Source organism: Sander vitreus, chromosome 21, assembly GCF_031162955.1.
Source record: "Sander vitreus isolate 19-12246 chromosome 21, sanVit1, whole genome shotgun sequence".
In the NCBI taxonomy this organism is placed as follows: Eukaryota; Metazoa; Chordata; class Actinopteri; order Perciformes; family Percidae; genus Sander; species Sander vitreus.
In genome coordinates, this window is record NC_135875.1 from 15,368,903 (window position 1) to 15,396,861 (window position 27,959).

The 27,959-nt window shown below is 41.6% G+C and overlaps 1 protein-coding gene across 3 annotated transcripts; it reads right to left on the reverse strand.

The window, feature by feature from the left end:
- On the reverse strand, window positions 1–27,896 carry rab11fip3 (RAB11 family interacting protein 3 (class II)). Of its 3 annotated transcripts, none has more exons than XM_078278883.1 (13): window positions 24,912–27,896; window positions 17,995–18,088; window positions 13,712–13,788; window positions 10,482–10,654; window positions 6,984–7,184; window positions 3,268–3,303; window positions 3,029–3,122; window positions 2,191–2,435; window positions 1,633–1,714; window positions 1,383–1,520; window positions 1,033–1,188; window positions 746–886; window positions 1–593 (listed from the first exon to the last, which is right to left on the reverse strand). In XM_078278883.1, the coding sequence occupies exons 1-13, from the start codon at window positions 26,544–26,546 to the stop codon at window positions 480–482; spliced, it is 3,186 nt and encodes a 1,061-aa protein (XP_078135009.1). In that variant the 5' UTR covers window positions 26,547–27,896; the 3' UTR covers window positions 1–479. The 3 variants fall into 3 exon arrangements, with proteins under 3 accessions (XP_078135009.1, XP_078135008.1, XP_078135010.1); XM_078278882.1 differs by having other exon boundaries at window positions 10,476–10,654; XM_078278884.1 differs by lacking the exons at window positions 13,712–13,788; window positions 17,995–18,088; window positions 24,912–27,896 and adding an exon at window positions 11,784–12,049 and having other exon boundaries at window positions 10,476–10,654.
- Between the last annotated feature and the right edge of the window lie 63 nt (window positions 27,897–27,959).

The following is a 27,959-nucleotide window of genomic DNA, read 5'->3' on the forward strand; positions in this document are numbered from 1 at the left end:
ATTGTCTGTTTTTTTTTTTATTTGTTTTTTTTATAGCTTACATTGACACTGTTTTTGAGGGAAAGGGACAGGAAGATTTTCTAACCCTTTGTGATACTGACCTCTTGTACACATTTAAACATTCACTCATTCAACAAGGGGAGACTCGGGTCCCTCTAGCCAAATACATGGAGGTCACAGGAACCCAAGTGTATTCAGGAGAGTTAACACATACACTCACAAGTAAGTACAGACTCAAAGGATATTAACTGAAAATTGCTTCTTTTTTTTCCCCCCACTGACAGCCATTGACTTCTTAGAAATCTTAAATCCTTCTCTTTCTGGTGGGGGGGGGGGGGAGAGTTGGATGAGTTGAGTGCGTGGTGTTTTCCTACCAAAATATTTTTTTACATCCTCTCGGTAGTTTTCTTTTAGCCAAGTCGCCAGTATTTCTAACAGCCTGAGGAGTCACTGTGCACGGCCATCTGGCTGCACGGAGTCTATTTGACCTCAAGGATGGAGGGGTTGCACTCCATGATGGCCACAATGATCTTGTCAATGTAGTCCTGGAGTCTGTAGTTGATCTCCTCCTGTTTGTGGACAGCCTCCATCAACTAGAAACAGAGGAACAGAAGTCAGTGGAGATAAAAGTGATAACACGGAATAACACTTCTTTTTTTTTTTTTTTTTAGAAAAAATTCAAATACAAAAAAGGTGAATCGACAAGGACTGTTTTCCGCATTCTGTCCTGTTTTCTGAGACCTACCTCTACACGAGACACATTGTTGATCTCAGCTGCCAGGGAGTCGGAGAAAGAGGCCGACATCAAGTTCTTGGCTCCCTGGATGCTCAGGTTGATAATCTGGCCGTTTAACTCGTCATTCTGCTCCTTAAGGCTGCGGTTGTCCTGGAGAGGTTGAGTCGAATGGAACACGTCATAAAAACAGTACAGGCCGGATCCTGAATTATTTTTCCATTCAAAACAGTCTGGTTAGAGTGATAGAATGAGAAGACACGGCAGGAAGTATCCTTTACTCAGAATGTGCGTGCTACCTGTTTGAGTCGTTTGATCTCTTGCTCCAGCTCGGCTTCGCGTGTGCGGGTCTGATATTCCTGCAGCCCCGCGCCCGGCGTGCGCCCTCTCTTTGCTTCAGCCTCCAGCTTGTAGAGCTGTAGGTGCTCGAGCTGTTTACGCAAGTCCTCAATGAGCTGAGGTACAAAGGAATCAAGAGCCACCAGTTAGTAAAGTTCTTAGGAATCTTATCAAATTACGGCTAAAACACTTGATTCACTTAGATAGGAACATCTGACACATGACAGTGAGGTTGTCCAACCATACGCTGTATTGTAATATTCTGTATGCGGAGTACTGTTTATGTTGTACATAGAGAACCCAGTCCCACCTCTTGAGTGCACTCCTTCTCCTTCTGGTTCTGGTGGCGCTCATGGCTCAGCTTGTCAGCCATCTTCCTGCGGGATTCCGTCTCGTCCTGCAGCCTGTCGCACATGGCTTCGGTCTCATCCTGCAGCTTCCTCTTCTCCTGGAAAATGGAGGGGGAAAAAAACCAAGGTGAGCATGAAGAGGAGTGTTAAGACTGATGGGAAATTGAACAAGGCAAAACAAACCAGGAGATGAGATATTGCTTCTCTTACCTCCTCTTGTCTCTCGATGTTTGCTCGAAGACAAGGAACACAGGACCTCAGCTCACTGTTCTCCTCGTCCAGCTGCTGCAGCCTGACAAGCAAACACCGATCCAAATCAGAAACCTACAGTACAGCCACAAAGTAACAACTGCCGCTGCTTTCTGATAGTAAACAATGCTATACCACAGGGATATAGCTTACATCCAGTGGCCGATTAGTGCCAGAGGGTGGCAGTGTAGAGCCACGATCTCTCCAACAAACATCATGTGGACCACTGGCCTCACAAAGAACAAATGTGTTTTTAATATGCCGTTAAATCTAATACAGCAAACACACCAAAAACGACAAACTATAATCTTCTCAGGATATCAAACACGGACAGATGTTGTTGTCTATATCCAGTTAAAATGATCACAAAATATCAAAAACTTTTTTTTTCTTATTAACAAACCAGGTAGCGTGTGCAGCCCTTATACAGAATATTAATCCATCTGTTGCACAGTAAATAAATATATTTAGATTTTCAAGCTGCCACTAAAGATATTGTAAACACAACCATCTGCTCACCTGGCCTGCAGGTTTTCCAGCTCCAGCCCCCTCTCCCTCTCCAGCTTGATCAGGGCCTCCTTGTGACGACGGGTCTCCTGCTGTAGTTTCTCGTCCGCGTGGACCTCCTGCTCCTTCAGCTGCTCCTCTAAGGCATTGGCCCGGTGCACCAGGTGAAGGTTCTCCTGGCGCAGCCGCGCATGCTGCTCCCCCGATGACTCGGACTCCTTTTCCAGCTCTGCCACTCGACGCTCAAGGAGGAGCACCTGGGCAATGTACATGTTTGAAGGTTAGTGACACACAGATGTAAATGTACTGTAAGAGTAATCAACTATAATGCATTAACAGGTAGGGGTGTTGAAATTAATCACTGCATTGATGCATCGCGATGCGGACCTGGACGATTCTGCATCGATGCGGTGACAGATCATAATCAATTATTGCCTACTGATGTTGCTTATTGATTTTCCGGTTGCTGCTTTTTTTGTTTTTGCCTTGTGTCTGTTTTCTGCTGTGTTCAGCCTCTGCTAAATAAAGGAAGTTTGTTTTTTTAGGAGCAGATACAATAAAAAGGGGAGTTCATATATATATCTTGAATTTGTTGATGAAAGCCATGTGTAGAGATAGATAATATTGAGGAGGTGACGCAGCGGGATATTGAATCGAATCGTATCGTTCATAGTCATTTGCATCTGTTTAACTTCCAAATATGAAATGTTTCTTCTTTTTTCCAACTGCTGTAACAGGTTAAAACTGTGGCCACTCACAGGTATGAGTCGTGCGTAAGCAGAGGGATGTGAACAAGCAGGTGTTGCTGAAAAAGAGCATTAGTTAACTTCCTCCACAGGCGAGCTCTCACCTTGTCTGTGATGTCGTTGTCAGCGAGCTCCAGGATGTCCCGCGTCAAGTCGCTCATGGTGTCTAGAGTCATCGAGCTGTTCTGGAGGAGATGTCTGCACGTGGAAAAAATTTAAATCCCCAGAGCCAGTTCACATTTGACAAACTACTGTTTTTGTATGCCAAACAAAACCATCTATTACAATCATTCTAGAAATATGAACCCTTGCCTGCTGAAATCAGAGCAACTGTTTGGCTCACCTTGCTACTTTCTTGCTGGAGAGCCTCTTGCCAGCGCTGGATGGGAAGACAGAACAACAGGAAAAATGGTCAGGAAGAGAAAAAGGATAAAGGAAAGAGACACCATCTCCTGGTATTTGTCCTATCCAACCCCTGTCCCGCTCTCTGCTAGTAGAGGAGCCCCACAAAAAAAAAAAAAAAGGTATGTTGAGGTGAGTTTTTTTTTTACTGGATTTTTGTTGAAACTAAAGCTACAAGATATTCACACATCACAGCAATCTAACATAAAACACAGCAGCATCTAATAACAGTGTCTAACAAGTGCTGATTTAGGATCAGTTCTGACCTGTGACAGCATTACAGAAACTTTAAATAAATCCTAAAATAGGAGTTTTTTTTTTAGATTTCTAAATACCTAATTAAAGTTAATTCTGAAGTTCTGAATGGTGCCCTATTGCAAATCCAGTTGTTTAACACATCAAAAAAGATTTCAGAATGACTAAGTTTCTGTAATATAGCTACCGGCCAGTAATCCTGGATCAGAAAGTCGGTTCTGATATAAGAAAGCTCTTTGAAAAGTTTTATTTCACTAGCAGCAGTCATTCTGCAACAACTTAAAAGAAGCATGAGGACAAAGACATGGAGAGCAGAAAATACTGAAATAGACACTACTCACCTGCGATACCTGCGGTCATTGTTTCATATTTCTACAATCAATTTATTAAAGGTCCCATATCATGTTCATTTTTAGGTTCATACTTGTATTTTGGGTTTCTACTAGAACATGCTTACATGCCTTAAACACATTATTTTTCTCATATGGTCAGAATATAGCTGTATTCACCCTCTGTCTGAACGCTCTGTTTTAGCGCCTGTCTCTTTAAGCCCCCCTCCCGAAAGCCCAGTCTGCTCTGATTGATCAGCGTTACTGGATCTTCTGCATCTGTGTTATTGCAGCCGGGGAAATGACTGTAACGGCACTGTAGCAGCACTTTACCTATATAGTATAGTTTACTATACCTATATAGTATAGTTGTGACATCACAAGCGTATGGAAGTCCTGACGACTCCTTTTAAGACACCATTTCTGAATACGGTCTGTGTGGATTGATCATGGATTGAGCGTTTTGATACTTTTACAGTTTTTACTGTATATAGCACTTTGACCCGCTTTATAATAAAATAATACAATATGGGACCTTTAGCTTATTTTCAGATGAGCAAAATATTCATTATGACAAATCATAATTTGTACAGATGGTAACAATGGGAAGGAGCTGGCTACCAACATCTAAGAACTGCATCAAAGCCACTGAAATGCCTTAAGTGAGTTTTTCCATCAATAAATACTAAATGTTAAATATCAACACACTGCAACTCACACACAAAAAAGAGGGTGCAGATGAAAATTGGGAACAGTATGAGGTAAAATGTGCTTAAAACACACCCACAAAATAAACCATAATGTGTGTGAGAGAGTTCAATCTGTAACATCACACACACACACACACACACACACACACACACAGAGAGAACATGCATGATAGCATGATACTGTATCTATTCAGCACTGCAAACACATTCACATGGAGTGGCTTGTGAATGACGTATTACCTAGTCATCTCTAGGAAATTGAGACGAGTGGAGAGGTCCTCGAGACGACTTATTTGTTTGTGACACTGACTACAGAAAAAGTCCAGCGCCTCCTCCCTGAGGAAGCTCTGAAAGCAGTCAGGGAGAGGAGCAGGTGCACTGGAAAGAGGAAACAGGGAGGAAGAGGAGGAGAAGTGGTGAGTGACGGACAAGAAGGGGTGCACTGAGGAGGGACAGGAACACCTCTGGGGGGTGCAGGAGGTGTTAGTGAAATCCAAAGGAGAGTTTGAAAGAGTAAAGTGGGAGGGAGATGTGAAACAGGCTGCAGTGTGGCTGTGATTTGAGTTCTGGGTAGTGTTAAGGAGACAAAACATTCTCTGATAAAGAATGTGTTCATCTCTCTTCAGCACGGTTGAGATTTTCTTTCCCCTGCTGCCAAAACATTCTTGTCTTTCAACTTTGGCATCTTTGCCGCGAGCTCAGAAAACCTACAGAATGGTTACAATTAAGTCAAAAACATCATAACTTTGAGCTTTCAAGCAAATGAATGAAACACACATTTGACCATTTCATTGAGAGTCTGTATCCTCTCCTCACATCACCTCTGCTGGCTTATTGTTCATTCAGGGAGCAAGTCAGCTCTGAATTATGTAACCTGCTGGCACAAGTTCCTCTTTATTTAGTCAGAAAAATGGTGTGGTAGAATATGAGTGAGTGTCACTTGATGGTCCTATGCGCTGTTTTACTGAGCCATTTTTTCCCTGAAGGATGGCTTTGTTAAATAATCTTACAGCGATGTGTTTTTGTAGAACAGAAGCAACCCAACAGTGTGTACGTGTAGTCAAACCCTGTGATATGTAGATAGGTGTGTGTGTGTGTGTGTGTGTGTGTGTGTGTGTGTGTGTGTGTGTAGGCAGCACTGCTACATGCGCCAACAATGAGCATGATTGGCTCAAAACACAGTGACGCATTCACACTGAGTGGGTGAAGTTTGTGGGATGCAGTTATATTTTATTTGTGTTTTTTTTTTTTTAGCCTAACCACCACCAACTTGTGTGCCATGTAATCTTTCACATGCAGTATGTAATTCACTGATTGGGATTTATTATTTATGGTTCTCAACTATCACTTGAGGATGCATAATTAACCCTATATTTGTACTTTCATACATTTACTTTGATGTATCCAAAAAATATACCAAACGGATTTCAAAAATTCTTCAACAGTAAGGACACACCTGTATTATTGCTTTTGGGGCCAATCCAGTAAGACCAGCTTATTTCAGTATTGTCAATGGGCTACAAAAACTAGGCAGTTAGTTAAGCAAAGCAAATCAAGGAAATATCACCCAAGTGGGAATTAAGCTTTATCCGGCGTTTGGTCTCTGATGAAACAGAGGAGGGTTGAAAAAAGATGACTGGGAAGAGGCTACGACAGGGGCTTTAACACAAATGACTGGTGCCATAAAGAGTGTATGTGTAGAAATGTTGCTGTATTTTCATGCTTGTTGGACACGTCACACTGCTAACTGTATCTGTACTTGTGCAGCCCAGAGGCAAAGCTTGTTGGATACTCCTTAAGGTGTCTGAACTCAAAACAGCCACCTCTTGTCTGTCCCAGAAAGCATAGCAACAGGTGCCACCCTTACAGTGCGAGTTTAAAACATTTACCCAGACTACTCAGGATCGCACAACAAGGGCAAATGAAAGGTGGCACAGTTTTAGAACAGGATTTAGCCCAACAGCCACATTTTCAATAGCTTTTGCAACAGTGAGAGTAAGACTGATGTAATGAACTTTGTATACACTTCATTTATCATTGCCCTTCACCAGAAAAGGAGGCAGATAAGAGTTGGGAAGGACGTCACCAGATTGCTGTTATTAACGTTTGACCTCAGTGTCTTTGTTGAAAGAGAAACATTTTCTCTGAAGAACATAAACCTGGACAATACAACGTCACACCTCTTATCAAGGAGGGTTGATAAAACGAATGTCTGGTGAAAATGATATTAATATTCACATCAGTTAAATAATCTTCAGGCTGTCTACATTTCAAAGTGACTTCATACAAGATTAGAGTTAAACACCAACTCCTCTTTGTCAGAGGAACTGTGGTTTAGCCGTGTAGAGAAGACAAGCTCATACCTGGGAGAGAGCAGTGAGGAGCCATTGATCTGCTCAGGTGGCTGCACCAGAGGGGAGTGGCCCTCCCCCTCGGTCCCCTCCACGCTGCTCTCCAGTAGCAACTCGGAGCTGTTGCTTTCCCCAAAGTCCTCAAAGTGCTCCTCCTCTCCACCGATGACCGTCACCAGAGAGTGGTTATGGAGCTCAGAGTTCAGGGAAAACCTGAGGTGCACATAAGAATGGAAAACTGTTAGTGTGTGTGCTCACTTGTGTATACAACAATAGCATAGCTAACTAGCCATAAATAGAGGAAAATGTGTCAGGTTTAGACAGGATACACATGGGACATCCGGCTGGGTATAAACAGCCACATAAACATCCATTTACAAAACCTCAATCTCAGTCAAACCAATCTTTTGAATTCATTCAAAAAGGGAATAGACATGCTTTAGTACTTGAGCGATAGTTTCTGGATAAGATGGTTGTGTGTTGGACCGAGAAACCTGGAAATGACTAGAGCCTACTGTAAATCCAGAACGAATACAATTAATCTTCCCCCCTGCAAGAGCGGCAATCTGGACAAGTTCGATGATCACTTGTCTTCAAAGGTAATCTGTTAATCCTAAACGTCTGCTTTGGCTGAAACAAACTGTCTTGTGCCTCACTGGTAATACAAAACCACAATAGGAACACTTGAGACATGTGAGAGGAACCTTTGAGTAGTTTGATGTGGGTCAAGATGAAGAGTTGTTGTTGTTCTTAACTGCGCTGACAGAAATGGCTGTCACTCTTATAATTGGCGGGTTTTGTTACACAACTGAACAAAGCTCTACTGCGTGGATCTGGTAGTCTTTGCTGTGAATTGTGAAGTTCCAGTAAATGAAGTCTGAACTCTTTTATATTTATTTAACAGGAAAGCTGGCCACTTTCCTGTTGTCCAACAGGATAGGTTAGATGTCTTAAGCACACACACACAGGATGAGGATGTCCAAATCAGCAGAAAATCTTGCCTCCTCAGCACACAATGACAAAGCCCATTTTCCTTGTTTACAAGACAAATGACATTCATCTGGCCAACTCAAAGCTAAAACATCACTTTAATTCTCAGTGTGAAAACCTAAAATCCTACACTGTTACACAAAAAAAAGCATTTGTCAGCTTCAGTCCCTTTTAACCTAGACAACAATGCAGTTTCAGCTGCAGCAATGCCCCGTGCAAACATTGGGCTCCACTGGTTAAATAGTAACACAACCGATTTTGGAGTCACTTACCGTTCTTTACTCAGGCTCTTACTACTTGGCCCCATATTGAGGTCTCTCACACAGAGGGACGGCGAAGAGAGAGAACGCATCTTTAAAGGCCCTCCGCTGCCCTGGCGTGAAAGCCTTGGAGCAACTGGAGTAAAAACACCAGACAACCAAAGTGGAATTCTGAAGTTTCACAGGTTACACCGATTTAAAACAAAACCATGACTCTCCAGTTTGGAGGAAACAAAAGGGTCTGCTTTTGAAAACGGCAAAGTCTGTGGTTCTAACGAGCTGCCAATCAGTGCCACATGACTGATGTTGCATCGTCTGTGCCACCCGAAAGACTTGAGGCTGTACCACAAAGGGTGGACTGCGAGTGGGTTAATCAGATTTGAGGCTAAGCAACAGCCAACAGACAGTCCTGCTGACCGTCCAAGTGCCAAATGTGTGTGGGGACACGGGTAGGACAGAGGAGGGTGGGGGAGGCTAATCCTGTTAGATTCTTAATCCCCAGTCCAGGCCATATCCTCCTACCCTGAATATGGCTAAGGTTAGCTGGGCTAACACATGGTCAAATCTCATTTTACTTAGGACCTTTTTGTTGCATTTACTCACAGTCAACGTTAAATCACTGTAAGTTGCAAATTGTTTGTGACTTGGCAAACTCCGTCAAGTTGTTTGGGCATGAGAAACATGCCCGTATTTTTCATAAAAGCTTATCTACTTTAACAGGGAGGTGAGATGGTGAGGAGTCTCAAAATCTTTGGTAAACAGACTGCTGAAATAAGAGAACATAAAAGGTCACAGTGTTAGGTTCCCGTCAGCAGTGGATTTAGCAGGGCAATGGTATGAATAATATGTGGAGGAGAGAGAATGAGATTTGCCCATGCCACAGAAAGAAAAAAAAAAAAAAGAGCTAACTCGACACTTCCTGGAATTCAAGGCTCAATCATGGAATGGGAAGTCCAAAAACATCCCTGTCAGGCAGACCACTCAAAGCAGTCATCCAGCCGGACAGATGGGTCACAGCGTCAGCAGATAAGGCCTCGCTTCTCTGCGCTTCCTTCCTTGCGTTTGCCCCAAATAATATATCAACAAGAAAATTTGTGTACAGACATATAGACCTCATCTGCAGCAACTAACTGTAACTACCAATAAGAGAGAATGAATCGAATTCAAATCAAGATAGAGATCTCCTATTCGTCCTACTTGTCTGATGCAAATAATGGATCATAGCAGCACAGAGACAGTTTGTCCACGATGACTCACTACCATGCTTATCAAATGTAGTTCACTGTGCTGCTACTTTGTCTTCTATGGTAGATTTAAATGGAGGTTACTTTTACCAAAAGAGTCAATGATAAAAAGGTATAATAATGCCAACTCTTTCTGATTTAGACAAATCTATTTGAAAAAGACTAGTGACTGACAGCTGTGTGTCAGTATGAGAAACTGTCCAATTCTTGCAAGGGTTACCATTTAAAAATATCTCACTCTGTGATCATGAACACTTTTAAGACGTTAACTGAAAATTCACAGTGGTTGAGCAGATCTCAGTCTCCGATACAAATGACGATCCACTCAGACACACCGACTTCAGTAAAAGAATGGTGGAAGGGCTTTTCTGTGCTCAAGGTCTCGGGTGCTCACTCTGTCCACATTTCTAGTTATCTCTAATTGAGCTTTCCTGTTCAGACATACAGAAAACATCAACAGTCTGACTAAATGTTGCCTCAAACTGCCAGTCACAATACATGAAATATGTGTACATGAGGAGCTGTATTTAATTGGAAAAATAAAAAAAACCCAGAGGAAACCAAACACAGAAGAAGAGTAAGATACTTTATGTTTGACTGACTCTCTACCCACTGGTGTATCTAGAGGAATTTAAGGTTAATAAAGTGGTGGCTGTCTATTGCTTCTGTTTAATCTGCCTGTCTGGTGACCCAAATAGAACCCAAGTGACCCAGCGTTGGGCGGGAAAGACTCTCAAACCATGTGATCTGTGTGAAAGGTTAGTGTAGGGCAACTCCAGGGCTAACCCTTAGCTGGAGATGTGACACACATTTACGTACACTTTGTTGCCAGCAGCGATTACGAACAGAATTATGATGTTGATCTCATGACAAGTGGATTACAATTGATGATGTTTCACAGAAGTCATTCAGGGTTGCAGCACACAGCAGAGGACGTAAATATGTATCCAGGAAGTATCAGCGTATTGGCCAAAATTGACATTGTGTATATGGCTGATGGTGAAATTTACATGGACCTATTTCCGCCATCTTCAGGGTCGTGCAGTGTGGCCTCGATGCCGCTGTCCGTCTCCACGTCCTCATGCATCTCGGGGGGTACGAGGGCCCCCGTGTCCTCATCGGTGAAGGTCTCACACTCACTGTAAGTGCTCTCTGAGCCCAGGTACGCACTGTCCGTCACCTCATTTTGCTGCAGTAACAGAAACAGAAAACAATCATTACCGTAAGCCCATCAGGCAGTAAACAGACAAACATAATGATCGGAACAATTCACCATGGTAACAACAGGGCATGAACATTAATAGATGTGTATATTAGGGGTGGGAATCACCTGAGGCCTCACCATACGATATCATCACGATACTTATGTCAATACGATATTATTGCGATTTTAAACATATTGCAATATTCTGCGATATATTGCAATTTATTACCTTTTTTCCAAACTTCAACATTTTCCCAATTTCAAATTATGTCCCCAAAAGGGAACTTTGTCAACATCTGTTTTATCTAAAAAGATACATTTCTCTGTTTTCACTTCAGTTTTATTGCTGCAAAATGGGATTGTTAAACAGACAAACTGACCAACACATATATAATAAAAGGTCGATACTTGGCGTCTGTGTATCGATACAGTATTGCCACGGAAAACATTGCAATACTATGCTGTATCAATATTTTCCCCCACCCCTATATGTATATGCTGTATTTTCTGATTAAAATAATAACAACATCATAGCTCTGGAAAACTTTGCTCCAGTACAGCAAAACTGCAAAGGACAAACACGTAGTGCTCAGCAAGCTGTTACCATTATTATGATAAACAAGCGTTGTGATTGGTTCTGGATTTGACAGTAAATAGCATCAGGTGTATTTCAAAACTGGGATTATTTGCAATTATGTGAAGCAAAACGTAAAGAACACATAGGTTGGTCAAACAGTGTAGTTAAAAAAGCCATTTCAAAGCGGGTCCATTTTGAATCTTAAGGTCTAGCCAGTAACAGACGCCAATTATGCAAACCACCAAACAAATCATAAAGCATAAACAGACTTCAGAGAGAGTCTGCTGTGATTCAGATGGCTGCTCCAAGCTAAACCTGCTGCATCAACACCTCTAAGCAACAAGTTCAAACTAAATGAGAAAAGCTTTAAGCTTTCCATGCAACAAATACCAAATGCTCAACACTAAACCCATACACTGATACATGCCAAAAAAGAACATCTGAAGCTATTAGCAACTGAAACATTATGAGGTATCAGAGCTGTGAAGCAATAATGAAGGTAAAGACAGGTGAGTCATGTTGGAAAGCAGAACATACCATTATAAATGCAGTGGCAGGAGAAGCAGGGCCCAGAGGGCTATCGACCATGCCCAGAACCATTCTCACGGACTGGAAAGACGGCCTTCCATGAGAGCGAACAACTACCAATGCTTCCTCACCTTCACTCTCAGAGAGAGTGAGAGAGTACGTTTGGAAAAAGAAAAAAAAGAAAAAGGGAAACACTGAAACACTTCGTTCAGCTCCACTGGGTGGTCAGGGGGGAGGAGACGGAGACAAAGTCCAAAGAGTAGCAGAAGTCAGCTGTAATGCTCAATCAACCAGCCTTCTACGCGTCAGGCCCGATTTAAAACACCACCCGATCAGCTGAATAACTGTTTAATCTTTCTTGGCCCCTGGGAGCTTCACTTCCTGACTCAGTGTGACAGTATAAATCATTAAGCCATGTTCTTTGTGTTGCAGACTGCACAGTAAATGAGGGCTATACATCACAACAACCAAAGTCATAACTGTCTGACTGCGTGCCCATAATAAACATAACACATTAAACATGCTGTTAAGCTATAACACTACGAAAGGCAGAGTAAGTGCATAACCTGTATGACTGTTGACGATTACTGATGTGCTATGGTTTCTATTTAAGAATTAAAATGTGGGATGGAAATGTGAAAGTTAGCAACGGCAGAAAATATTTAGTAAAGGAAAAACGGGGTGGATGGGGCGTTGCTTTTCTCTTATGCCAGGCCTCAGCTGAACAGCCTCACCTTGCCTGTTTTGAAAGCAAACAGGGTGAGAACAGCACAGCCATTCAGAGAGAGGAACCCTTTTCTGCCAGAAACTAGAGGAAAAAACAAGGCCATGGACACAGGTGTGGCGTCTCCTTCAAACATAAACACAAACTTCCCCAAAACTCTGCTTCTGGGTTCCAGTAAACAGTAGAGGGACACTTTATAAATCACTGGATCTTACATATTGTTAGTGGCCATTTCCAGGCATACTGCAATAAAAACAATTAAACCTCAAGTGCAAAACTAACCTTGACAGACGCATCATTCAGGAACTATTAGAAAATACAGGAGGAGAGGAAGATCTATTTCTCAGTTTACTATTTTGGGCAATTTAATTTACGGTTCATTTACCTTTTACTGCAACTCCAATAATCTTAATTTCACCCTCAACTTGGTCGTACTCCATTATAACATATGAAAGATCTCTAGTTTCAATGACTAACAACTTTCAGCAAGGCCTTCACTGTGAGCAGTCATTAAATCCAATGAAACTGTACAATACATCTCATATGATGTTAGTGTCTCTTGTATTAGATTTACTAGCCTCAACAAAAATCCACAATGTTTGTTCTACCAAAGTATTTCAGAAAAAGCCTGCTTTTATTATAAAATGATCAACTCACGAAGCCATAAAAGTGGATTGAATTGAGGGAACCCATTCGCACTCTTGATTGTGGCACATGGGCCTGCACTTCTAAACCAAACCAAGAGAGGGAGCTGTACAGATGTACAGCCACTAAACAGTCGGACTCCTGAAATGCTGGAAGTGCACACAATAGCAGAAACATTTCAATTTTGCGGAGGCCGGCAACAACGATGGTTAAATATACAAGTTCGGTGCACAAGAGGAGACAGGAATTCCAGATATGCTAACCACAACTGTAAAAACACACACATGTAAAAACTCAGGCACATTCCAGCTAATTCAATATTTGTCAAAGACGACTCAAAGGCCTACCCAGCCAGATGATATTTAGTGTCAGCCAAACCAGGGTGTTCAGTCTGTGGAACATTCACAGAGTGGTAATGATAGCTCTGCAAGCCACTCAGTGAATTACAGTGGGAAGAGTGAGAGTGCACATGGAGTTCAGCCTGTAACCTTCACACTGTGCTGCTGCGTGCACCAACGGAACACATACACAACTAGAGAGAGGCTAAGCCTCTTGTGTGGCGCCTCACCTCATCGTACTCCTCTGGACAGCCCACAGCTCCATCGCCTGGACTGTAGTTTACATTGTAGAGCGGTGGCTCTGGACCTGGAGATAAGAGAGGAAGATGGCAGGTTTAATGTGCACAGAATAAACACATAAATTCAAACTGCAAAGGAGCCTCAGCAAACAAAAGACTGGTGTGTATATTACCAATGCCTGTGTGCAAAACAGCAGCCATTATGAAGAAAGAATGTGTCACAGCAGGTTATAGATTTGAGTTAATGGTTTATAGAATGTACCACGAGAGTACTAATAGACTGAAAATTACAGTGATTCATTTTCTTCTCATTTATAAACCATTTGAATAAAAAAATCAAATACCCAAGTCAAGATTTTCATGCTTGACAATTCAGATGCATTGTTCAATATGAAATATCCATTTGCATTGTGAACAAGTGCACAATTACATAATCAGGAGCCTGTAAGCATTTATTCTGAAATACGATCATGATAATGAGACCGCAATCTTGGATATTACCTTATTCATGCCCAACCCTCCGATTAGCAGTATACAATGTTAATTTAAATGTCTGCCAAACTCATGAAGAAGATCCACGACCACGATGTTACAAAGGCGACTCGATATACCAGTCTCTTTCTGAAAACGGTGGTGTCTGCTACTGTAGGCCTGTGAATTACATCTCAGAACTACCTGATACAGTAGAATACTAATATACCGTTTAATCTCATTTCATTATCACTGAATGTTTTATATACTCAAATAAAATATTAAAATGTTTGTGTCATTTTTTTAATTTCCAATTTAAATTCACATTAACTCATTCTTTACCATGAAACAGGGCAATTGTATCTACAGTATTTTATCCAAATGGAAATTGGATTACTTCAATTTAAACTTCAAATATGATCTAGATAAGGGAAGGAAATGTGGTTGCATAAGTATGCAATCAGCACATTTTAGAGTGTGTCCTAGCTGCCCTACTCTGGCATATTTACAGTCAGCAATCTAAGCGTGATGTGACCGTAAACATTATGTAACTTTTACACACGCATTTCAAGGGCTATAGAATGTCCTGTAATACGTGTATGGGCAAAATAAAACAATACATAAGGATAAGTAGCAAGCCATATCCAATTTTAATGTGTCAATCCAGGCCTCTGTTGAGAGCGCCGGCAGACAAGTAATGTAACCTGAGAAAGAGCAACAAGATGGAGCCACTGTGGCTCCTGTATCTAGTAAACAGAGCTGTGAATAGCAGAGAGAATAGAACACAAACCGTGTTTTCAAAAGCTGCCAGGTTTTTGTGCCCCCTGGTCTTATGTAACCCGTTTCTCTTCGAGACTCATACACATTGCAGGCTGTTTAAGTGAAATGAGTATGCGCAGCAGAAGCTGGCTTCTGCTTGAGCAACACACCTGCAGTCACTTGGCCTAATGTCAAAATATCAAAGCATACAGATATTTTCTAGACCAACTTTTGTTGTTCCAGACATGCAATAGCAACTATAAGGGACAAGGCATTTCCATAGCCTGCAGGCCTGTCTTTATTAAAAAGGTACCCCTGCCAGGTGGTGCCGAAATGAAATAAAAAAAGAAGGTGAGGTGCATTGAATGAATAGAATTGAAACTAGACAGGCTGGGAGCTGGAAGAGTAGGTTTTGCCTTCTGATTACAGCAGGGGAGGTGGAGAAACGGTGGTAGAGAAAACACACTTCTTTTTAAGTGTCTAAAAAAACTGCACTCCGCCTGTACAAGCATAGTGGAATTCTTTCAGCAGTGTGTGAGTGACCTGGGAAGTAACGGTTGAGGTCTGATCTTCACACACTAATGTAAAACTATCCGATTCATTCTCCACTTTGCTGATTACAGAGAAAAACACAGAAGAGAGGCATGAAAGACCAAGAAGATCGTGAGTAACGGTAACATGGAACAATGATCCATGGCTGGATTGTGACCAATGACATCATGGTTACACGATATGTGGTTTAGCCAAACAAGCCACAAAAAAACCCAACCCAAAATAACTTAAATGACGCATGACTACAATTTATACATGACAGAGACGTTCATCTACCTTCTATTCAGCCAATTATTTCAGGTAATATAAAATATAGATATATAAAAGCACAGATTGTGTTTTGTCAATATATTCCCAAACAGGCATGTCTGTGTAATTGCACTTTACAACACAGGTTTGCAACTAGTGACAAATGTAAAAAAAAAAAAAAGAGGCCAGGGCAGAGAGACGACAGTAAATAATTTAGGTGAATAGGACTCTCTGCTCAAAGCCCATCTCTCTGCCACTCTCGCTCTGAAACCTTGCCAATAAGCCCATGTGTTTGTGTATCTCATGCTTTCCAGTGCATGCCTTATTAATGACAAGAGTAACCCGAGCTGTGCAACCCAGTAAGCCTTGGGAAAGAGTGCTACCAATCAATAGGCGGGGTGGATTGAGGCAAGCAGGCACTATTGCCGTGACGTCGCCACAACCTGTGCAGTGTGTCAATACAACCAGCGTGTGCTGTAAATTGCCGGAGGGCTGAAACTCTTTGTAATAATGTCACTTTGGGGTGTCTAAATCCATCATGTATACTTCACTCACTGTTACAATCATTGAAAATAATATAAATTATTATGAATCAAAGTTTCTTTATATCTGTATCAGTGTCTCTGTTTCCCAACCGGCAGATGGCCGCCCACCATGAGTCATTAAAGGACGTTTTTCCTCGCCACTGTCGCCAAATGCTTGCTCTTGGGCGAAATTGTTGGGTCTTTATGAATTATGGAGTGTGGTCTAGACCAGGGGTGGCCAACCAGTTAGGTATAAAGAGCCACAAAAAAAAACCCGCACCATAGCAAAAAGCCACACAATACATGCACGTCCACACTACAACAGCAACAGTGTCTTCCAGATCTAATGACATGTCATAATAAATAGCAGTTTTCATAGTTTTTTTTTTTTAATCACTTTTTATCACTTAGTTCCCACTCAGTGGGAAACCTGACAGTCTTTGTTATCCACAATCCTTTTCAGGTCTTGTTTGAACTCGGTTGTGGCCACTCGAAGCAACTCTCTCACTCATTTGTCACTAAAGGGGCTGCCAAACAATCGGATTCAGCAGTGAAAGGGTTAACGAGGAAGGTGATCTGTGGCCGCCGTTTTTCCTCAGGTTGCAGAATCTGTCCTCAAAACTCTGCTGCATTATTTTCCATTTTAAAATAATTGGCAAATGTATTGGCAGTATTGACAGATGCATTCAAATGTGTTTTTTTACTATCTGAAATACTGTATGTTTCAGAAAAGTTAAAAACAACAATCAACCAATGACACAGCCCCCAGCCACACAGTAAGAGCCTCACAGGAGCAGGCAAAGAGCCGCATACGGCTCAAGAGCCACAGGTTTGCCACCCCTGGTCTAGACCTACTCTATCTGTAAAGTGTCCTGAGATAACTCCTGTTATGATTTGACACTGTAAATAAAGGTTAATTGACAATAGTTCAAATTTAAAGTCAATTCAAGATTTAGATTAGATTTACTGCTGAGGTGACATAACTTTCGAGACAGCCTTAAAAATTGTTCCCATTTTAGGAGGGAAATACAGTATTTGAGTCCTTACAACTTACAGCAGATTTGTATAAAGTGGAACAGGAGGGCAGGAAAGTGGTTAAAGACAGAATAACAGCAGTTTGAGTGGATCTGGGTCAGTCTTCTTGCTTTCCTTTTTAAAACCCTCATGTCAGCTGAGCGATGGATGTGAACATACTGTGTTGACAACAATATTTGGCGCCATGGGGAATGCAGAGAGATGGAGCCAGATGCTGGAGACTAAATGTAGCTGCAGGAATTTGCTGCTGAGTTGTTGTTTTTTTACACAGCAGAATTAGCTTATCTGCAGGTAAGGTAATAAAATAGAAATAAATAATTAAAAATGTTTATTCTTACACATGGAGTACTACAGGCAGATAAAAAACCAACAGCAGTACGTAGAACATGGAGTTCACCATGCATCACAGTTCTGTGATTTGTGATGCAAGCATTATGTACAATAACAAATAATGTCTGCATTTATTAGACAAAAGTAAGCCATATTTGTCCAAATGTATTTATTTTACGTCGATTTTACAGATCAATTAAAATGTAGAACCCCCCCCCCCCCAGAGTCTTACACAACAGATCAATTGAGTCCACAAAAAGGAACACTAGATAAAGAGGTAAAAAGGAAAACGATTAAAGACATGAGCAGGTCTTGAATAGAGAATAGTGTTAAAACATGCATCTCATGACTCGCCTCCATTGCTGATTGCAGAGATTCCACGGTGGAAGTCTTCAAAGCTGATCACTCCCAGTCCACTGGGATCCAAAAACTTGGTCAGATCCTTCACCTGAAAGATAAAAGTAACACAACATTCTAAACTGTAATTCCATCATGGCAACAGAAGGAAGTCCCTCTACCATAATCATCTGTTCTGACCCTGATGTTTCAATATGATGTCATAAATTATGTATGGGGACATTTTTTTTCCCCACACAAGGGGGGGGGAAATTGTTTGCATTCTGACTTCAATGGGAAAGTACATGCAGAAGAACAAGCCAGTACTTGATCTGTACATAAAACTCTAAAAGAACTCTCTTTTACTGACATGACAGTTTTACTGCAGAACTACGTGAACTCCAAAGATTTTGATTACAGCAGCAAACAAATCACCCATAAAAACAGCTTTTGACCTCCCGCAGAAAAAAAAAAAAAAAAAAAAAACGCTTTTGCAGACGTCAAGTGTTTCTGACTTTATTGGATTCAGAGCAAAAGTGAGTTTACCAGGATTTTAAAGTGTGCAAAGAGTACAGCCTTTATTCTCTTTGCATACAACAGGAAGGAAGAAATAACAATGTCACTATCTAGTTCACTGGCTCCCAAAGACCAAGCCGGTTATATGCGGTAGAATTATTGGTGGCGCCGAGGAATCAAAATCTATTTGCACAAATAATAGACCGAGTCAAATGTCATCTATCTCACAGTTACACCAACCCATTATTACAGTAGAATTTAAGGCGTGTAGCGCTGACAAAATTAGCTGGAAAAGGAGCCTGGGAGTATGTCAGGAGAGGTTTCTGTGGTTTCAGCTCACTTTCTTCCTCGAGAAAGTAAGCACACAATGTGAACATGGTCATTTCCCAGGGACTTTCATTGTGTGTGGGGCCTCACTCTTCCACACTTTTTATATTGGTTACACATAAAAACAAGTTGATCGGCTTAGCAACGCTGAGTTCTGACTCAGGAGGCTGAAACTCCTAATAAACTGACTCCGACAACCCCCGTGGCTTATGATCAGGGCTCTGTGAATTAAGCCCAGCTGTACTTAGAGAGAGAGAGAGAGAGAGAGAGAGAGAGAGAGAGAGAGAGAGAGAGAGAGAAGGGGAGTGGTGGAACTAACTGAGTGGTGGTTCACACTGCAATGTTAACTTTAGCATGTGGATTCAAGGGCTCATCCAACTTCCATCTCTGCTGCGCAAGAACCTTCATGTACAGTAGATTTGCTATACACTGTAGGCTGAAGAAGAGTTGGTGAAGAAACTGTGTCTTTAAAGGACTGAACTTGTGAAAAGAAATGTGTGGTGGAGGCCGGTGGTGGGCGTTAGAATATAGCTTTTCCATTTCACAATGGATCATCACAGTTCACGGAAATGTAGTTTGTTCCATGAAGAACTTATTCAGAAACACCTCTGCTGGGTGAGGTGAGAAAACCAAGGGAAATGAGTGTCTATGGTCCTGATGACATTTTTACAGAACGAGTATAACAAGCAGTGAATTATTATTAGGCCTGGTTATTGCGTCTGCAGTAAGAGACCGGGGCAGTATACTATACCAACATAGGACTGAACAGGCTGGATGAACCACTGTAAGAGCCAAGGTAACCAGAGCACTGTAAACCTACTATAACGTAGAAGCATCCATGGCCTACATGAGAGTTGTTAAGCATGCCCTGTACAGCAGTGCCAGGCCCCTCGGGTCTTATGAGCAGAGTCGTTCGGCTATTCGTAGGTCTAACCTAAAAACTAGAGGTGAATGTGATTTCAGTCCAGTTGTGATTTGGCCCCAAGTACTCTATATTTGACCTGCATCTACTGCTGTCTTGCTATCAGTGTTGTAGTACTCGAGATCGGTCTTGGTCTCGAGACCGCTTTTTTACTCGGTCTTGTCTCGGTCTCAGATAAAGAAGACCCGGGATTTTATTTCAACACCACAACTGCCTTTTGATTATTTTATCAAGGCATTTCTAATGATACACTTATTGCAATAATAGAGGTAAATGAAGAAGAATCTTTCATTTGTTTTCTGTGGGAGTTTTTAAATGGGAATGTGGATCTTTCAGATCAATTTGAGGAGGGCCTATGGTTAGCATTTTCCACATCTTATCGTGGCATGCAGTGTGGGACTTGCACTGGTCTGGTCTTGGTCTTGTCTCGGTCTTCATACACTCTGGTCTTAGTGATGACTTGGTCTCAGTTCAGATGGTCTTGACTAAAATACTGCTTGCTATTGCAATGTGCTATATAATTACAGAGTTTACTGGTATGAAGTTTAGGAATTCAAGATTTATGTGTAATGGTACTTGGCTATAATATATTTATACACGTCATTTCTTAGTTCCTTTGTCTTTTGTTGTTATTAAACATGTAACTCACAGTATTATCATGGATCATTATTATGTAATAATTTGCATTGTTGCACCTAACAAACAGCCCTGAGAGACAGTGGTAAGGCAGATAAAAACTAAACTCAAAGGCAACTCTGTCTGCTTAGTGAAGCAGTGAAGGCACTGTGGTTTTTCTGTTTCCTCTATTTGTGTCTAATCAGTGCCGGGGCACGCCTGACCGCCTCCACACAGACCACTGTTGTGCATAACCCCATGGAGAAGAATACCCTTTGGTGAGTCTTTCCTTGAGGGGATTTCACAATAGTTCCTAAACAAAACTCTGATAACCATGATCATAATCCTAGTGGGTTGGCAAAAGATGATGGCAAAAGATGAGAAGAAGAAAAAAAACAGAATGATCTTAGGATATAAACATTATCAAAACAAAAAGGTAACTCAAGAGAGGGGACGTTTCAGGGCATGGGACATTCCATTGTGGATTAGAGGGGCAGTACATAAAAGCAGCGGGTGAGGGGAGAGAGGCTGGCCAAAGTGGGGTTGGGAATGTCGACTGACAAGAGAGACACGACCACAATGCAGTTCAGTATGGCTTTTGTGCAGAATTAGGGTCAAAACCAGTGAGTGAAACCAGAAAGTGGTGGTTAGAAAAAGCTTTTCAATAACCAAATTACCAGATTTGGAACATGCCTGGACATTTCCCATTTGAGGACAATTCATTTATTTTTGGGTATTCATCTAAAAGGTAGAATAGTACCTGCACACAGTAACAGTAGGTCAGCATTAACTGTTCATGTTCCTAACACAGTCAAGATATATCACTAAGCTACAGTAAACCAGATAAAGGCTACAAATCAACCTTCTAGACGTCTGTCTGCGGTTGAACTGCGTTTGAACTGCGTTTAAACGTTGATATACAATAGACTATACATAAATTGAGCTTTAAGATTCTACATTACGTGATGCTCATATTCAAACCACACACAAAGTCACATATCATATCCTGGAATAATTCCGGAGGAAACATTTGCATGCTTAGCATTCAAGCACTAGCCGAACACGCATGCAAATTCAGCCTGCTCCTAACCACTTTTATCTCCAGGTGACTGGAACACACAAGCATATCAGGGCAACACATGATCAAATATGAAAAGCACACATGTATTGCAAACGGATATGAGAAGACTGGACCATTTGCTACCTCAGCATGAAACAAATCAGCACTTTGACTTCAGCTGCATATCAGCCTTAGATCAGACATGACTTTCCCACTGGTGCTTGAGTTCAGCTAATGAATGCCAAATCCACTGAAAGGTTACATACATTATATAACATTCCACAAATTCTGAAGATAAGTCCATCTGCTTTCAAGCTTACTTATTGTAAATGAAAAAGGCAAACATGCCAAAGCCTCCGTCTCTCTCTGATCACGAAAAGGACAGAAATCTGAGAGGAGGTTCCTGTAAGGGCATAAATTAGCTCTTGCAAACCAGATATCCGATGGCGAAACACAAAGACACAGAAGTAATCAATCTGCACAATCTGGTCAGCATCCTAGGAAAACCTTTAAGAAACAAAGATCCAAAGGAAACTGCTGGAATAGTCGGGAGGTGCAGCAGGAGAACTCCACCAGAAAGCAAACACTATGGAATAACAGTAAAATGGATCACACCTATGAAATAAAATCAACTCCCAGTGTCATTTAAATGTCTCACCTTTAGCACTGCCTAGCAAAACAACAGGTTGAATCGATTTACATTAGACTAACATCACAAAAGCTCCACTTCTCTGTCCCTCAAAACAAGGTCATGGGCAGCTGGTGGATGGCACCCAAAACCATGGAGTCCCTCTGACTCAGGAAAACACATTTTACTCTTAATCCTTCACAATTCCCTGCCTGGGGAGCCACAGATACCTACGGCTAGACACGGGACAGTTCAGGGGCAAAAGAGGCGCTTTGAACTGGGAGAGAAGGGATTAAAAAGAATTAGTGAGCTAGCGTCACACTCTGTGTTTGGAGTACCAACAAGGACCCATCCTCACCCAAAGGCCTTGTTCAAAGTTCATCGAAAAGAGCTTAAATTAAGCTGGTTAATATATTCTAAATTAAATATGTTGCCTGAATCAGCCCCGTATCTAAAATCAACATTTAAAAACAAGACGCACTTTGAGGGGGATTATAAATACTGGAAGTGACATTCTTCATGAAGAAATAGAGACCAAAAAATTATTTAAAAGTTATCTCATGCATGCTCATCAGGGCACACTTGACAGTTATGTTAACTGGTTGGGTTTAGGGTTGCAAAATTTCGGGAATTTTCAAAGTTGGAAACTTTCCACGGGAGTTTTTTTTCCTTCTTTTTTTTTTTTGGGAGGGGATAATACATTACCCATTGCTATTAACCTGTGTGTTAATTGTATAGCCCACTTGTTCTTGGCTGGAAACAATAGACAGTGCTGATGGTTAGCTTAGCACACATATAACCATAGTAAATCAAAGGCAGCATGCTAGCTACCTTCATATGTTAAGCTTTAAGGTCAATGGTTAGCCTACTGCAGGGCTATTGAGGCCACACCCATTCAAAATTTGTATTCACTGCATATGCCTGTCTGCTTATTACAAAACAAAATGTTTATATTTATGTTTGTATAAGATGGAGTTTGTATGAATTACCCAACATTTCCAGTTAATTCTCATAAATTCCCATAATTTCCCATTAATTCCCATAATCTCCAATAATTCCCATTAAAGTTTACAAATTGGATTGTTTCCAAAATTCCCCAGTTTAACTTTCCATGGAAAGTTTCCGGAGATTCGAAAATCGACAAATTTCCACCCCTTTGCAACCCTAGTTTGGTTACATCATTGTTTGCATCCACCCTTTTACTGTTATTTGCCAGCGGTGGGATCACTTGCTGAAGCTCAGTCTGATTCTTGTAAACATTTAGACAGGCATACAGACATGCGTGTCTGACAGAAAAAGAAACTGACGTCAATTTGACTCTGGAGCGTGCGAGGCCTGTGTCAAATGTTCCTCTGAATTTAACTTTCAGTTAAAGACAAGACCAACACCTAAGCCTACCATGCTCAAAGGATAATACGGTTTAGTCAATGGCTTTACACAGGGAAAAAGCAATGACAAAACCAAATGCACTGATGAGAAGCAAATAGGCTCTCTTCCCTTTTACTGCTCATTATAGAGAAATGCTGATTCACTGACTATCAATTTGTCACTATGTGCAGTGTAGGACTTAAAAATATATATATTTATATGGTTGGAAAAAAGCGGGGCATTTACAAACTTTTGGGGGCACTTAGTAATTAGTGCAAAAGTTGCAGTTTTTGAAATAAAACCAGATTAAAAAGCATACAGTAATCACCACCTTGTGTCAACATGAGTAAATAAAAAGCATACTATTGCTATTATCAGTGCATGCAACAGCACTGTTTGTGTGAATGTATGTTAGAGATGGAAATGGAAATTAAATGAAGTTGAATCAAAACTAAATTATGGCTTGATATAGGATTAGGATTTTGGCCTAAACTGGTAAATATAATAATATTTATTTTTCAAACCCTGGGAGGCAATTTTCCCCCTCAATCAGGTTTTTTAGGGGAATTAGGAGATTTCTTGGTGCATTTTTGCCCTTTGCCCTCCTTTATTTCTGACACTGATTATGTGACACCTTATAATTTAGTAGGATTCATTTTTAGGAGTTGTTCCTTTGTCTCTTGACTTGCAAGTAACTGCGAAACTATTTCCAAAAAGGGCCACAAGCAACAAATGGGTGAGTGTCATGGGTGGAGTGAGGCGCATCATCAGCCATTCCTCAAGAGATTATCCCCAAACCACAGGATAATTATGCAAATATAACGAAGAGTGTTTGTCATCTGACATATGGAGGAGTGCCGGGCCGGAGAGAATTCATAACAGCCAATACGCTTGACAGACTTATCTGGATGATAACCCAAATCCTGGCTTTTGAACACTTGCCAAATATAGATGACAAACTAATCCTGGCATGGTTTTAATAATATGCTGCGGTATTAGTAAATCTATTACACTGAATGTTAGGCACTGATTTGTAGGAAGCACACCAGCACCACAGCAGGGGTGGTGTTACCTCGGCTTCACTGTATGTCAGGGCAACATAAACCTAATGTAATTCATTAAAACTTTTAAACTCACAATCAAGGTTCAGTTTCAGAAAAAAAAAAAAAAAAAACATACTGTGTGTATATATATATATATATATATATAAAAATTGTACCACATTTACTCACTTCTAACAATAGTGAGTTGTAAATAGATTTAGATCCTAAACAACTTGAAATACTGATAGCAAAGTGACATCAGCCAGATGGATTTTAGTTGATTGAGTTAAGCAGGCTTTTTGCAGGAAGCTCTTTGCGGTTTAGCAGAAAATCAATCATAAATCATTTACGTATATGGAGCTTTATATGGTCTTACACAGAACTTCACTCAGCATGCAATACCCAGTAGCTGCAAGCTCCAAACTAGGACATCAACAGAAAAATGTGCCATCTCACCTGATCAGCCCCATAGGCAGCAGCAAACTCCATGAACTCCTCAATACGAACAAAGCCATCTCCATCTTGGTCTAACGCATCGAACACAGCTTTTAGAGGGGAGACATCTTCCTCCCTCGTATTCTCAGCTGAAACCATTGGCAGTGAGTCATCTGCCACCATATTAGAGAGAGAAAGTGTCTCCACAGTTTGCTCACTAGTCCATGCAGCCTCAGGGGAAGAAGTGTGCAAATCCTTAACTGAAAAATCAAAAGAAGACACTTCATGACTATCTGATCCTTCGAGCTGGTTACTGTCTGTCAACCTCTCCTCTTCCCTCGGGTCACTTCCATTCTGTACACCCTCCTGTGGTTTCAAGTCCCAAGTTTCCTTGTCATGGACCTGGTCAGCAGTCAAACACAGATCCAAAGCCATTGCCTCATTCCCCTGATTTTTGGTTTCAGAACAAATATCGTCTTCCATTAAATCCTTCGACTCATTTTCCACAGAGCAACTCTCACTGGTGAAATCACCCAGGTTGAAGGCATCTTCACCCAGAGGCACTGTCAGTGATGAAGGTTCAGCGGACAAACCCAGTGCAAATGAGTCATTGTCGCCTTGGTCCAAAGTCACATTTCTATTTACAGTAGCTCCTGCATGTTCTACCTCCGACTCCTCGGTTGATAAATCCAATGGTGGACCTGTGCAGATAACAGAGGGAGGACTGGCAGGGCACAAGCTCAGACTGCTGTCACAATCTGGAACCTCTAAATCCAACAAAGGCACAGATCCTTCAACGCACTCCAGTGGTCTGCTGACGTGGTTATGCGGGAGGCAGTTCTCAGGTAAACCATGCAGGGTAGTGCTCCAGGTTACAGGCAGAACAGTCACTTGATCAGTTAATAAACAGTTGTCTCTGGTTTCGGGTGATAAAGTCTCCCAGCTCTGCGAGGGAGGGAGACCTGCCTGCTCCTCTTGCGACAGGCCTACCAGCTCCTCACTGACACCCTGTGGGTTCAACTCACCTGAAGACTCTGGGGGGAGGCAAGAGTGTTCATTTGAGAGGAGATCCACCAACAAAAATGGATCCCCTGTGTTGGTCTCGGAATTTCTCTCGGAAATCTTCGATGGAGAGACCGGTACACTGAGGCTTATTAGCTCAGCCTGACTACTGAGGGCATCTGGGCTCTCAAGAGAGGCCTCCTGCGTCAGACTCAGTTCCTCATGGGCAGAGTTTTTCCCAATCCCATCAGTGAGTTTGGGAGAAAATAGCCATGACAAAGTGCACTCACTTAGTTCATCAGGTCCCTCAGATTTTTCTGTGAAGGACAATTCCTCTATATGATTACTATGGAGAGAAGCTTGGGAAATATTGAACTGATCTCCCTCAAACAGAAAATCTCCACGAGGAAAAACAGAGAGATTTATGAGGTTGTCCAACTTTACTGGCTTGTCCTGGTAAATGTTTTTTTCTACACTATGTTGGGATGTTAGATCCTGGTCGCCGCTTCTGAAATCCAAACCTGTCTGGTCACCCTTGTTTTGACAGAGCACACCTCCATTGTCTGAATCCAGTGTGTGAAATCCGAGAGGAAATGGCTGTTCTGACTCCCACTGTGTGTGCCCCAAAGGGCCAGACAGAACTGTCGGTTCCATTTATATTGGCTGTTCCACTTTACAAACTTCAGAAAGCTGGTGTATTATCTCACTGCTGTCGTCGAGATCAAGTTATTTAGCTTAAATGCCATGTTGTTGTTTTAAATGGCATTACACATCTCCAACAATGACATCTTGAAATGAATGTGTGGGATTCCTACAAACATTGTCTACGTCTGATATTTTAAAAAATGCAGGCCGGTAATATGATTTTATAAATAATAGTATAACTTAGCTAGACTAGTAGGTGTAGTTTTAAGAAGAAAGTTGGGTAGGTTTAGAAACAATGCCAGTCAGGCAACGGATTAACACACATTTGTTGTTTTAACTTCAGTAACGTTAGTTGCCATCCACATCCTGACAACAATGTTACCTAAATTCAAAAGGCATACTCTCTCTCTAATGTGTTTTTGACCTACTATGTGGCTTTCTGTCATGGCAGGTCCACTCCTGGTTGTTGCCAAATGTTTGCGCTTCAGCACATCCAACGTTAACATGCTTCACTTCTGCCTGAAAGCTGGTAAATCACCGCAATAAAGTCTCAGAAATGAAGTGACAAAAAACGACTGACAGCATCTCTCCTCGTGAGCCAATTGGAAACGAAAAAAAATTAACGCGTTGGTTAAGTCACCAGTGTTTGTCAACATTAGCTTTCTTAGCCGATTATCCAATCTTATACATCGCAAGCTTCTTTGCTGAGGAGCCAAAGTGCAGCGAGGAAACGGTGTGACCAGTGCTACTCAAACCTAACCCCGAGCTATAATGTTAAATGTCTTTCAAGGCGGTTTACTAAATATAACGCCGACAGTCAAACCTTCCAATGAATTTATGCTAGCAACTAACGTTAGCTCCTCCTTCGAGCATCCCACTTCTTTCGTGCCATTGGCCAGAGAAGCTGCTAACTGACTAGCTAACCAAATTAGCCTATTAGCTAGCTAACACGCCAAACAGTCCCGCTTCTACCTCTCCTAATTTAATTAAACCAAATGGTGGTTTCTGTATTCCACGGTTTAAGAGGTAACTACGGAAACTGTCGCCTCTGCGATAGTCCAAGATTATGTCTTCATTTCGATCCCGTTTTCCAGCGGCAATCCACCTGTGTCAGTCACAAGACAGGCCAGACGAGTGACGACACGAAACCGTCCCTTCCTCCTTAAATTCTTCTGTTATCTTAGTCTCATAAAACACATCAGTCACAGCGTCCCTCGTCGACGCCAATAATGGAACAAAAGGGGTATAAAATAAGACCAAAAAGCTCCATCATTTGGCAGTCAGTCCACCGATGTTGATCACAGTCAGACACCGAAAGCTCTCGCATCAGCATCAGCAGTGTCCCATCCTCCTCCTCCAGCCGCATACACACCACTGACGTTTCACGCAAGCGTACAAAATACCCCGCAGTATCTGGCTTCA

Excerpts from the sequence above, each read along its gene's own strand:
- rab11fip3 (XM_078278882.1), bottom strand. The coding sequence starts at position 26,546 with ATGGAACCGACAGTTCTGTCTGGCCCTTTGGGGCACACACAGTGGGAG. Across the intron at positions 7,185-10,475 it reads GATGGCGGAAATAGGTCCAT|GTTTTCCCTGAACTCTGAGC; the intron begins GTAAATTTCACC and ends TGTGCACCTCAG. Across the intron at positions 2,436-3,028 it reads ACAACGACATCACAGACAAG|GTGCTCCTCCTTGAGCGTCG; the intron begins GTGAGAGCTCGC and ends TACATTGCCCAG.